Source organism: Bos indicus x Bos taurus, chromosome 17, assembly GCF_003369695.1.
Source record: "Bos indicus x Bos taurus breed Angus x Brahman F1 hybrid chromosome 17, Bos_hybrid_MaternalHap_v2.0, whole genome shotgun sequence".
Lineage (NCBI taxonomy): Eukaryota > Metazoa > Chordata > Mammalia > Artiodactyla > Bovidae > Bos > Bos indicus x Bos taurus.
The window spans coordinates 9,061,532-9,073,950 of record NC_040092.1 but is presented as its reverse complement, the minus strand read 5'-3'; the positions used below and the strand labels follow the sequence as shown (position 1 = coordinate 9,073,950).

General features: G+C 49.3%; 1 protein-coding gene across 1 annotated transcript in view; it reads right to left on the bottom strand.

Moving 5' to 3' along the window:
• The window catches only part of MYO1H (myosin IH), a 42,798-nt gene that overhangs the window by 3,267 nt on the left and 27,112 nt on the right, over positions 1-12,419 (bottom strand). Inside the window, exons 20-30 of the mRNA XM_027567336.1 lie at positions 10,557-10,670; positions 7,433-7,509; positions 6,889-6,957; positions 5,563-5,647; positions 4,716-4,875; positions 3,841-3,924; positions 2,975-3,068; positions 2,709-2,764; positions 1,811-1,946; positions 1,190-1,260; positions 727-824 (exon numbers count right to left, since the gene is read on the bottom strand). Coding sequence (XP_027423137.1) covers positions 727-824; positions 1,190-1,260; positions 1,811-1,946; positions 2,709-2,764; positions 2,975-3,068; positions 3,841-3,924; positions 4,716-4,875; positions 5,563-5,647; positions 6,889-6,957; positions 7,433-7,509; positions 10,557-10,670 — 1,044 coding nt within the window. The remainder of the gene's footprint in view (positions 1-726; positions 825-1,189; positions 1,261-1,810; positions 1,947-2,708; positions 2,765-2,974; positions 3,069-3,840; positions 3,925-4,715; positions 4,876-5,562; positions 5,648-6,888; positions 6,958-7,432; positions 7,510-10,556; positions 10,671-12,419) is intronic.

Genomic DNA, 12,419 nt, shown 5'->3' with positions numbered 1-12,419 from the left:
GAGGGGCAGGCATGGTGAATCAATGAACATTTGCATCTTCCTTGATCTGTTAATACATTATTGACCAGAGACATATTAATATGTCTTTTGTTACCCAAATGTTATTGACTGGAGTTGTATCAATACATTTTTAGAGAGAGATGCAATTAACATCACTGTACCTAGTTGTTAGGGCTTAAAATTGATCAAAGGTTCAGTATACAACTTACGGTTGTCATTATCATTCACGTTTTGCCCCATCAGATTTTTGTTCCAACCTTGTGTGTATCACAAATGCCAAGTTTATTACTGTAGTTTTCAAAATTGACGCATCGTGAAATTCTGAATGGAGAAGGATGTTTTGGTGAATCTTACGCAGATACTTTCTCTGATTGCCCGAGCAACATAGATACTAGTGTCTCAGAAGACGATAGTTCTTCAGAATATAGTTCTGATTCAGACGGTGTGCATGTTAGACCAACAAAAAGACAAAAAACCTGAGTGGTTGGTTCTGATCTGGAAAGTGAAAATGAGGCGGTGCTGGGGAAGACTTTACAGGTGTCAGGTGTAACTTGAATATATTAGTGTTATATTCAATAGTTAGTGAATTAACAATTATATTTTTGGCCAGCCAAAATAAAAATCACTGGCCACAGATGTTTGTTTCTGTAAAATTCCCCCAGTCAATAATGAGATAATAGACATTTAACACTGAGGGACTTACTGAGTCCAGATGCAACCACCTACCTTCCCTGAACAACATTTATGAGGTTCTCCTTCTTAACCAGCATGGCGAGCTTAGTAACCGCTTCAAATATGTGTTCGCACTGTAAGATGACATCTCCCTGTGGCAGAGAGGAGAGGACACAGCCGTTTCAGCGGCGTGTGCTCGGTCACTCGGTTGTGTCCGACTCTTTGTCAGTCTATGGACTGTAGCCCGCCAGGCTCTTCTGTCCATGGGGATTCACTAGGCAAGAATCCTGGAGTGGCTTGCCATTTCCTCCTCCACGGGATCTTCCCGACCCAGGGATCAAACCCGCACCTCTCTAAGTCTCCTGCATTGGTGGGCAGGTTCTTTACCACTAGCACCACCTGGGAAGCCCTTCAGCCGTAGTGGCTTCAAGGAAAAATACCATTGAGGTTTCACTGGGGGCAGCTAAAGATATCTGCAGTGTTTCTCCCTGTTAATAGCCCCGTGGCCAGCAGTTACCTTTTGCTTGATGTCTGCTTGCAAAATGTGAATGACTAAGATCCCGTCGCTGAGGCTGCTGGTGGAGACACCTTAGGACAGATGCAAAGTCAGGGGCCAGGAACTGGACAAGTTGACGCGAATACCAAGAAAAGAGGCCCACTTGGGGGCTCCCAACCCCATGCTTTTTCCCTCCTGGCTGGGCTTTATGGGGTGGCGGGCACATACTCCAGCAGTCAGCATCTGTGCTTGGAATAAGAAGCTGTCACAGGTCTGGCATCCTACCTGGATGCTGGAGTGAGATGCCATGGGCCTTTATGCCAGAATCAGAGGCACAGGCCAGGCCTGGGGCTGCCCTGGGTTTTGTGGGCACCCTTCACTTAGGTCATTTTTAAAATATTGATTTATTTGGCGGTGCTGGGTCTTAGTTGTGCCATGTGGGAATCTGGTTCCCTGTCCAGGACCCCCTGAACAGGGAACCTGGGCCCTCTGGGCCCCCTGCGTTGGGAGTGCAGAGTCTTAGCCACTGGACCACCAGGGAAGTCCCTCACTTGGTCTTTCAGTGAAGGAGCTGCTTCCTTGCTGGTGCTCCTGGGAGCTGAGTCCACCCAGTGAGTCAGCTTAAGATTGCCTGCTTCTTACCTTTGAGGGCGGGGTACTCTATTTTCTGCTTGATTTTGGCAAGTTCCACCACGTAGGCTGCTTTCTGAGTGAGGATGAGCTGCCGCGGCCGCGTCTTGAAGCCTTTCCTGTCATATTTAATGACCGGAACGCCGTACTGCAAGGAGGTGGCCGTCACTGCGAGGGATGCTCGAATCATGGGCGAGGGGCAGACTACTGAGTTCCCTGTTCCTCGGACTTGAGCATCGTGGCTTCAGGCACTCAGATGGTGCACAGATGGGTTTTCTCTGAACCCTGGCTCTCTGTGAGATAGACATGATTCCTGGCTCTGCCTATGGTGCTGACCTGAGGAATTCAAGGCCCTGGCGTCGGCCTCACCAGGCTGCTCTGAAAACTCAGCAGAGATGACCCAGTCACAGGTCTCTGGTGCCCAGGAGACCAAGTGATCCAGCAGCCCCTGAGCCGCCACAGTCACTGGGTGCTGCGTGCCTGCACCCCTCACACCCCCCGACCCCTCCGTCCTCCCCATTCACAGAAACACGAAGGCACCGAGACCGTAAGTCACCTGCCCAGGGGTTGCACAGCTCAGTTACGAAGCCCACATGGGTTCCCGGGCACCCCCGCCACACTGCTTCTAACAGGATGTTTAATGATTACGTGCATGGCCGCATTCCACTCAGCTTCACAGGACATCAGACACAGTGGCGTGACAGATAAGGACCGTAAGAACAGCAGCGGGTACCCAAGATTATGGGTCCCCATCATCTCAGCCTCTGGAGCAGCACAGCTGAGAGCTGGGGCCACACACACGCACCCCTGCTTTTAGATACTGCTTCCAGCCCCGCTTTGTGTAGAAGACACCCTATTCGCAGACCCTGTGGGGAAGTCCCGTCTCAGGCAAGGACACACAGCTCCCTACCTGGATTTTCTCGCTGCTGAGGAGTTGAAGCACTTTGGGATTAATGTCTCCTTCATCTAAGGAGGCAACCAGAACACAGCGAGTCATCACTGGGTACCAGCCCTGGGCAGAAGCCAGAGGCATCGGCTGGTTTTACATCCCCCTGTGACCTAGACCTCAAGCTGGGAGATAGCTGTCAGGAAATGCTAGGTGTCAAACATCGTCCTTTGACTTTTTTTTTTCTTCAAATAGGGCAAATGAGCATGTAGATGGAAAAAGGGACTTACCTACTCGGCTGTTGGCAAAGGGTTGATGTAGGCTTTCTGTGTAGCCTTCTTTCTTTCCCTCGAATATTTCACTCATGACCACCTTTTCCTGCATCTGGTAGTTAAAAGTACAGAACGGTAGCCATGAGGCTTTGGGGATCCAAAGAGGACCATGTTAGCACTGACTTTCCTGAACAAGTCAGGCTCCCTGGTGAGCCTTGCCACACCTCTGCTGAGGAGTCAGAGCACGCAGAAGTCAAACACATCTGGCTTGGGCCAAAGCTCCAAACATTCTACTGCTTAGAGACTGCGGTTGATGCTTGGGCTTGTCTCTACTTGCACTGACTTCTTGGAAGTAGAATGTTCACTGTTTCAGAGAGCACTTTCTTCTAGGTCACAGATGACACACTACAGCCTGCGGGCCAAATCCAGTAAAGTGTTGTGAGTGGTGTATATTTTGGAGCATGGCTGTGCCCTTTATTTACAGGTTGTCTCCGGCAGCTTGCGTGCTGCCGTGGCACAGTAATTTCAACAGAAATGGTGTGGCCCACAAAGCCTAGAATACTGCCCTCTAGCTCTTTATAGAAAAAAAAAATCTGCTGACTGGCAGATGAACATAAAACCACACCTCCAGAGAGGGGGCTGTCTGGATGGTGTTTCCATGGTAACAGTGCTAGCAAGAGCGTGATGGTGCTTATGCCACTTGCCAGTTCAGGAGGGCTCTGTGCTAAGTGGCCACATGCATCTTATCCTCAAGGCGTGTATGAGGCATGAGCCTTATGTGAGCCTCGGCTTACAGGTGAGACGTGAATGAGGACCAATGGCCCTCGCGGGGCTCCACCCACCCCTCTCTGGTCCTGCCACCTGCCCGCATGCCGTGTGCCTACCAGGGCTCTCCTCTCGGCGGTGATCCCACGGCAGTACTTCCGGACCAGGTTCCTGGTGCACATCTTCCTGAGCAGATCGGATGCCTGTGTGGGGAACACGCCGTTTTCCACCTGCCTCCCTCACCTGCCCCCACTTTTAGGCTTCAGCCACCAAAACAGAAGCTTTGAAAGTAGGGCTGAATTCAGTGTGATGTAAAAGCACAGCGTTAATATTTTCTGATCAAAGAGAGCTGCTCATCTTCCAGTCTTTCTGCTAAACTGTCTTATGGCTGAACTGGTGGTTTTTAACCTTGAATGAGTTTTGAGTCCCCTGGATTGCTGGCTAGGATGTTCCAAGAGACGCCGACTCAGGGGCCCCGGTGGGAGGGGGCCCAGGAATCTTACAATCGCCCCTACTCTGTGCTCCAGACACACAGGGTCCCCGGAGCATCTTCTGAGAAACACTATTCTAGGCGACCGTCCCTGAACCCATGTGAAAGGTTCCAATAAAGACAGAAGCCATTCAGAAGTGCTGTGTGTAAACAGAGCTCCTCTGGTGTCATACTTCGAGAGAGAATATGACAGATTCTGAGTTCAGTTTCTCAGGCATCACCCTCACGGGAAAATGCTTTATCTGGTGAGGCAGCACAAAGCAACAGTCTTCCCTAGAGGCTCAGCTGGTAAAGAATCCGCATGCAATGCGGGAGACCTGAGTTCGATCCCTAAGTCGGGAAGATCCCCTGGAGAAGGGCATGGCTACCCACTCCAGTGTTCTGGCCTGGAGAATTTCATGGACTGTACAGTCCATGGGGTCGCAAAGAGTCGGACACAACTGAGCAACTTTCACTAAGCTCCACCCACGCCATCTGCCACATGTGTTCTGGAATGGTCCTTACAGTTTCCAAGATGCCAGGAGGCCTCAGCCAGCTCTTGTCCAAGACATTCTTCGGGACGTGATGCCGAAGGTTCAAGATGTAATTCTTGCGCACGAACACGATGAACTCCTCGTTGTCAGGACAGAGGGGCTTGTTGCGATTGATGAACCCCTTTATGAACCTACACGGGAGAGAGAGTTGTTAGTTGCCTCTTTCCTCACTTCCTGTTTCTTCACTGAGTTCTCTCCCACACTGGTTTGATTCAGCGTCAGCCAAAACGATGGGAGATTAAATTTGCTCACCACATAGGGCCACGAGGGTCAAACCTGCCCCCAGAGACATGTTCTATTTCACCCACACCATGTTTTGGTTTTGTTTTGAGTAACCTGAATCTGTTGCCAAAAACAACAATTTGGAGGTATTGCGTGAAAGCCAGATTTCCAGCTTTCCTTGAAAGAAAGCCAAAGGTCTGGCCAGACTGGCCTGAGAGCCGTGGGCTGAAGCGGGGTGATGACCGCCCCTCTGAGGTGCACCGAGGGTTTCTTTTGGCCTCGGTACCCACCCTACCGTTCTTCTTCATCCCAGCTTATGAGACCTGCTGCACCAGCCTGGCCTCAGAAGGCATTTGACTTTGTGACTTGAGAACTAGGCTAAGAGAAACGTCAAATGTTGTGAGCTGTGATCACTGTCCAGTGAGGGTACTCAGAGAAAGGAGATGGAATGGAAGTCCTCAGGGCTGACGTCCTGCAGGAAAGACGGGTTTTCTGCCCAAAGCCAAAAATCTCAGCCAAGTCCACGACCACCCTCTGCAGTACGGCGGCAGCACTCAGAAACCTCCACGCCTTACCAAAGCTGATGGAGAACTTACTGTCTTACAGTCTGCACCGCCCACTTCCTCCTCTTGGCCTCCTTCCGAGCCAGGGCTCCACGCCAGTGGGCTTCGAGTGTAATGGCTGAAAGAGGTCACCGCTGGCATTAGAAGGTGAGAGCAATCCCTTAAATACAAGAGCCTCTTCAAGAATGACGCACCCCCTCCACAAATGCCTGGACGCCGCTGCAGCACTCCGCCAGCCCCCGAGATGGAAAGTGGGGCGAGAGTCTTCAGTCTCTACCCAGAGGGACCCCTGAACCAGGGGGACAGAGGAACAGAGGGAACTGGGGCGTGTAAAGGGAAGGCCTGCAATCGTGCTGGGGGCCGGGTTCCCCAGGCCTTTCTGAGGGAGCAGAGTGGCCCTTGGTGGCATGGGTTGGTCTCGCCCCTGCATTTGCCCTGTCTCTAGCTCATGTATAATTTTAGTCATCTACGTTAAAAATCGGGACATACAAAAATTAGACTACTGGCTCGCGTCCCAATTTTTAAAAGCTTTTCAGATTTTTTTCCAGTTAATTATGAAACTCAAAGTGCTTTGCTTGTGTTCCTCATGGCAACACTGTTACAAACAACCGGAAGCAATCCAAATGTCTGTCAACAGAACAGCTAAATTGTGGTATGCTCATAGAGCACCAGGGGTCAGCAAACTGTGGCCCCCTGGACCAACTGCCCCATTTGTAAATAAAGTTTTATTGCAACAATAATGTCGCAAAAAAAAAATAGAAATGGTATAATTTTATGGAGTTCAAAACCGTCCCACAAGTGTAGTATTTCATGATGCATCCAGAGATGATAAAATTGTAAAGAAAAACAAGGATATAATAATGCAAAGTTCAGAAGAGTGGTGTGTGTGGAGGGAGGGGGTGATGCTGAGAAGTGATTTGGGAGGGACAGAGCACAGGGGCTCCAAGAACAGTCATGGTGTTAATAACCTTAAAAGAAAATTGCTCTTTAAACACACATATATGTTGTGGATCAAATAAAACATGTCCACAAAACAAGTAGAGGCTGTAGTGTTATAATCTCTACTCAATCTAGACAGCATATTAAAAAGCAGAGACGTTACTTTGCCAACAAAGGTCCGTATAGTCAGAGATATGGTTTTTCTAGTAGTCATGTACAGATGTGAGAGTCAGACCATAAAAAAGACCGAGCGCCGAAGAATTGATGCTTTTGAACTGTGGTGCTAGAGAAGACTCTTGAGAGTCCCTTGGACTGCAAGGAGATCAAACCAGTCAATCCTAAAGGAAATCAGTCCTGGGTGTTCACTGTGGATGACATGGTGGGCCATGGGAAACTGGAGAGGTCCTGTCCAGCTCTTACCTGCTTGTCTTTTTCTCACATACGCTCTCCTTTCTAGGCAGCGTTTGTACGTGGCTTGGATTCTCGCAACTTAAAAGAAAACAAAGCTTTTGGTGAAGCGGCTTTCAATTGGGCATCTTAGCAGTTATGACCTTCAGAAGCGGGTATCAGCAGTGGCCCTGGGGGCACGCAGGGTAGAGGTGACCGAAGAAGCCTTGGGATGTGACAGGAAGGACCCTATTAAAATCAGGGCAGGGACTTCCCTGGTGGTCCAGTGGTTAAGAATCCACCCGCCAATGCAGGGGACACAGGTTCAATCCCTGGTCAGGGAAGATTCCACGTGCCACGGGGCAGCTAAGCTCCTATGCAAATAGTGAAGCCCACACACCCTGGAGCCCATGCCCTCCACAACAAAAGTCACCACAGTGAGAAGTCCGAGCACCGCAACGAGGAGGAGCCCCCACTCGCCGCAACTAGAGAAAGCCCACATGCAGCAATGAAGACCCAGCACAGCCAAACGTTATAAATAAATTTTAAAAAATCAAGGCAGAGGAAAAAACCATACCTAATTGATGTTTACTAAATTCAAAGGCATCTTCAGTAGCAAACAGAGTTCTGGGGAAGCGAATGAATATTTTGGTTCTAGAAAGGAAAAAAAAATCATTTCATTATTCACCGGTCGTCACTGTCTGTAGTGGGTTGACTAGTATCCCCTCCTCTAAATTCACAGCCATTTAGATCCTCAGAATGTGATTCTTATCAGAAATAGGGTCTTTGGAGATGTCATCAAGGTAAAGATTGAGGAAAAAACCACACTGAATTAGGGTGGACCCTAAATCCAATGAGAGTGTTCTTAGAGAAAGACACACAGAGGAACACAGGGAGAAGGCAGCTGGAAATGGCATGGGAGAAGCCTCCCAGCAAGACTGCGGAGGGAACATACCCTGCTGACACCTGGGTTTTGGCCTTCTGTCCTCCAGAACTGTGAGACAATAAATTTCCCTTGTTTTAAGCCAGCCAGCCTACAGTTAATTTGTAATGCAGCCCTAGGAAACTAATTCACCATCCAAACCCCAAGTTACTTCCCTGAGCTTTAAAAGGTGATGACACAGAATACGGGTCCAAGTTTAAGAGAAGATCCCACCAAGCAGCAAAGATAAATTAGAAATGTGTGTGTGTGTTGTTGCCAAGTTGTGTCCGACTCTTTATTGCGACCCCATGGACTGAAGCCCACCAGGGTCCTCTGTCCATGGGATTCTTCAGGCAAGAACACTGGAGTGGGTTGTTATTTTCTTCTCCAGGGGATCTTCCTGACCCAGGGATCCAACCCACGTCTCCGGCTTGGCGGTGGATTCTTTACCAGTGAGCCACTCACGGATCTCATATTGTCAGCCCACCCCCCTCCCCCAGCCCCAACACTTCAAGGGAAACTTCCCAAGGCAGCCACTGGGGGGGGCAGCACTGCGTGGTGTCACAGGAACCCACTTTCTCATTGGAGGTTATGGATGGGGAGCAGATACAATCTCTGACCCCCATGACCCACCTCCCTTCAAATGTGCTACGCCCAATTCTCCTCAGAAATCCGGTTTGGAAAGGCCACTGCCTCTTGGAGCAGGGCCCAGAATACAAGAGTAAAGGATGGGATATACATGTTGGCAGGGAAAGCCCATTGGCAGATTCAAAGGCAGAGATCCCTAAGGCCGCAATCTCTGCGGCCTGAGAATGGAGCCTCTTCATGCCTGTACCCTGTCCTATGCAATCAAATTAATGCTGACCAGAATGACCAACTGGAGAAGGTGATGGCACCCCACTCCAGTACTCTTGCTTGGAAAATCCCATGGACGGAGGAGCCTGTAGGCTGCAGTCCATGGGGTCACTTAGAGTCAGACACGACTGAGCGACTTCACTTTCACTTTTCACTTTCATGCATTGGAGAAGGAAATGGCAGCCCACTCCAGTGTTCTTGCCTGGAGAATCCCAGGGACGGGAGAGCCTGGTGGGCTGCCGTCTATGGGGTCATGCAGAGTCGGACATGACTGAAGCGACTTAGCAGGAGCAGCAGCAGCAGAATGACCAACAGAGCGGATGAAAATCATCCTGGTTGGCCCCATTGAGTTCTGCCTCAAGCCTTCAACATGTATGAGAGTCCTTCTGCTCGCCGACAATGACAGGTCTACAGTAATGATACCCCGAGTTCCAGAACACCACCTTCTGGGGAGCTGGAGGAGCTTTCACATCACAGAGGTCCTACTACCCCTTGAGGAGTCGGGCCCACAGTTGGAAAAGGAAGGAATCCAGGCACATAGAGGTGAGGGGCTCACGTGGCTCCCGTCCTCCCGTTGACACCAAGTTCTTCCCAGTTCCTGATGCAGGTTAAGAACCCAGGGCTCTTTTATACTTAATCTCCAGTAGGCAGCGATGTAGCCTTTCTTTCTTGCCATTTAGAGTTTGCGATACTGGGTTTTATTATAAAAGAGATCTGTCTGGTCTTTGTCCCATTGCAGTGTCTCAGCTCCCCAAACCTGTGTGATTTCCCAAGTGATTAGAGCGACGGGGGCCTCTTTTGTTGACGCTCTTAGTTTTTGCTCCTGAAATAGCTTCCAAGCGATACAGGTGAAATGGATGTCTTTTTAAAAATTTCTTTCCATTATGGTTTATTGCAGGATGTTGAATATAGTTCCCTGTGCTATACAGTAGGACCTTGCTGCTTATCGATTTTAAATATAGTTTTATATGCCGATCCCACACTTCTATTTTATCCCCCAAACTCCTTTTCCCTGGGTATCGTTTATTATTAATAACAAACCCCTTTCAACCACACTATCACCTAACAAGTGATATTTGGAAAGCCCCTCAATAACCTAAGGCTGGGAACTGGTCGCCAGGGAAACCAGTCTTGAAATTAGAGAGTTGGAAGTTACAGCCCCACTGCTTTGGAGGGGAGAGGGGCTGGAGGTGGAATGAATGACCCTTGGCCAATGATTTTATCAATCATGTCTGCGTAATGAAGCCTCCAGAAAACCCCCCAAAGCATGCAATTTGGAGATCTTCTGGGGACACCTGGAAGAGTGTCCCCCCTCCCACATACCTTGCCCTGTGCATCTCTGCTACCCTTATTCCTGAGTTATATCCTTTTGTAATAAACTGGTAATCCAGTGAGTAAAATATTGGGTTGGTGAAACATTCAGGGTTTTCCATAAGAAGTTACGGAAGAATCCTAATGAACTTTTTGACCAACCCTCTATTTTTCTTCATTCTTTGAACTGCTCTAGAATAATGAATCAAACCCAAGACAGGGGTCATGAGAACCTCCAGCGTATAACTCGTTGGTCAGAAACTCAGGTAACAAACAGCTCTTGTGATTGGCTTCTGAGGGGAGGACAGTCTTGGGGGACTGAGCCCCCCACCTGTGGGACCTGACACCCCCTCCAGGGAGCTGACAGACGTGAGTTTCATTGCAGGACACCCAGCTAGCTGGTGTGTGTGTTGGAGGGTTCTGAGTGTGAGTGAAGTGTTGAGAGTGGAGGAGACACACAGAGGAGCGTTTTCTTTACAAAACTGCATTTAAATTGAGTGGACGAAAGTATCTGCTTATAAATCTACGTAAACTCTTGAAGGATGAACCTCCAGGCTCAAGATGGAGACGAACCGTTGCGTAAAACACTGTGACAGCGATTTCCGGGACTCACCTCCCTAACTTGTACTCCTCGGGTTTGTAGCCAATGTACTTGATCAGCCGCTCTACGCCCTCTTCTGGAGGCCCGTGCCAGTGCGGCCAGGTGTCTGGGCACAAGGACTTATACCTGGGGAGAGGACAGGCACATTTAGAAAGCTCCCAGGTCAGGAAGATCCCCTGGAGGAGGAAATGGCAACCCACTCCACTATTCTTGGCTGGGAAATCCCATGGGCAGAGGAGCCTGGTGGTCTACAGTCCCTGGGGCTACAAAGAGTAGGACACAACTGAGCAACTGAGCATGCACATGCACACACCTTCCACGGGCTCCCCTGGAGATCTGCTTTGCTCTTCTGGGCATGCCAACCACTCAGAGGAGACTTCACACCAAAGTCTCCTAGAAGCATCACTCCAGTCTCTGCCCCTGTCCTCACATGGCCTTCTCCCCTGTGTCCCTCTGTGAGTCTCTCTGTTGTAAGAACACTCTCATTGGACTGTGAAAGTGAAAGTGAAGTCCCTCAGTCGTGTCTGACTCTTTGCGACCCCATGGACTGTAGCCTACTAGGCTCCTCCCTCCATGGGTTTCTCCAGGCAAGAGTACTGGAGTGGGGTGCCATTTCCTTCTCCAGGAGATCTTCCTGACCCTGGGATCGAACCCGGGTCTCCCGCATTCCAGGCAGACGCTTTAACCTCTGAGCCACCAGGGAAGCCCCAATTCAGTGTGATTTCATCTCAGTCTTTACCTTGACAACATCGCAAAGACCCTATTTCTGATAAGAATCACATTCTGAGGATCTAAGTGGATGTCAGTTTGGGAAGGAGGACACTACTCATCAGAGGTTTATATTAGCAGGTAGATAAATTATTAAAATAGCAGTGGGGGAAGAGATTGTTACTTAATAAATGCATATAAACAGACATCAAGACACAAGGCTTCTGGGAGAAAATTAAGCAAGATCCTCGGTAGAGAAAGGGCTTCCCAGGTGGCACTGCTGCTGCTAAGTCGCCTCAGTCGTGTCCGACTCTGTGCGATCCCATAGGCGGCAGCCCACCAGGCTCGCCCGTCCCTGGGATTCTCCAGCCAAGAACACTGGAGTGGGTTGCCAGTGCCTTCTCCGCCAGGTGGCACTAGCGATAAAGAATCCGCCTGCCAGAGCAGGATATGCAAGAAAGGCGGGTTCCATCCCTGGGTCAGGAAGATCCCCTAGAGTAGGAAGTGGCAACCCACTCCAATGTTCTTGCCAGGAGAATCCTATGGACAGAGGTGCCTGGTGGGCTACAGTCCCTGGGGCTACAAAGAGCTGGACATGACTGAGCAACTGAGCACCACCATTGGCAGAGAAAAATCTGATATTAAATGAAGACTGAAAATAAACACCCCAAAATGCTGAAATTTCAGAGTGCAGTATCTTGACCTAAGTGGCATAATGCAAAGAATTAGATTTAAAGTGTAACCTATGCCTGTGCTTTTTATAATTATAAAGAAGTTGTACTTCAGAGACTTCCCTGGCGGTCCAGTGGCTAAGACTCTGCACTTCCAGTGCAGGGGGTCGCGTATTCTATTCCTGATCAGGGAACTAAGATCCCACCTGCTGTGAGGCATGCCCCCCCCCAAAAAAAAGTTCAAAAGAAGTCGAATGTTAAGTTAAAATATGGAATTAACAATATTCAACCATGTTAACCTACAAAAACAACCATTTTATTATGCTTTTCTTGAAAGGGTAAAAATGTGTTGTTTGCACACACAAGCAGCCCAACTGATGCACAAGCAATTTGGGCTGTGGTGGTGGGGGTGGATATATCATTAAATCCTTACCAAATCCTTGAGAGCAGCTTAATCCCCGTGTTGCACGTGAGCAATTAGGTCACGGGGGAAGAG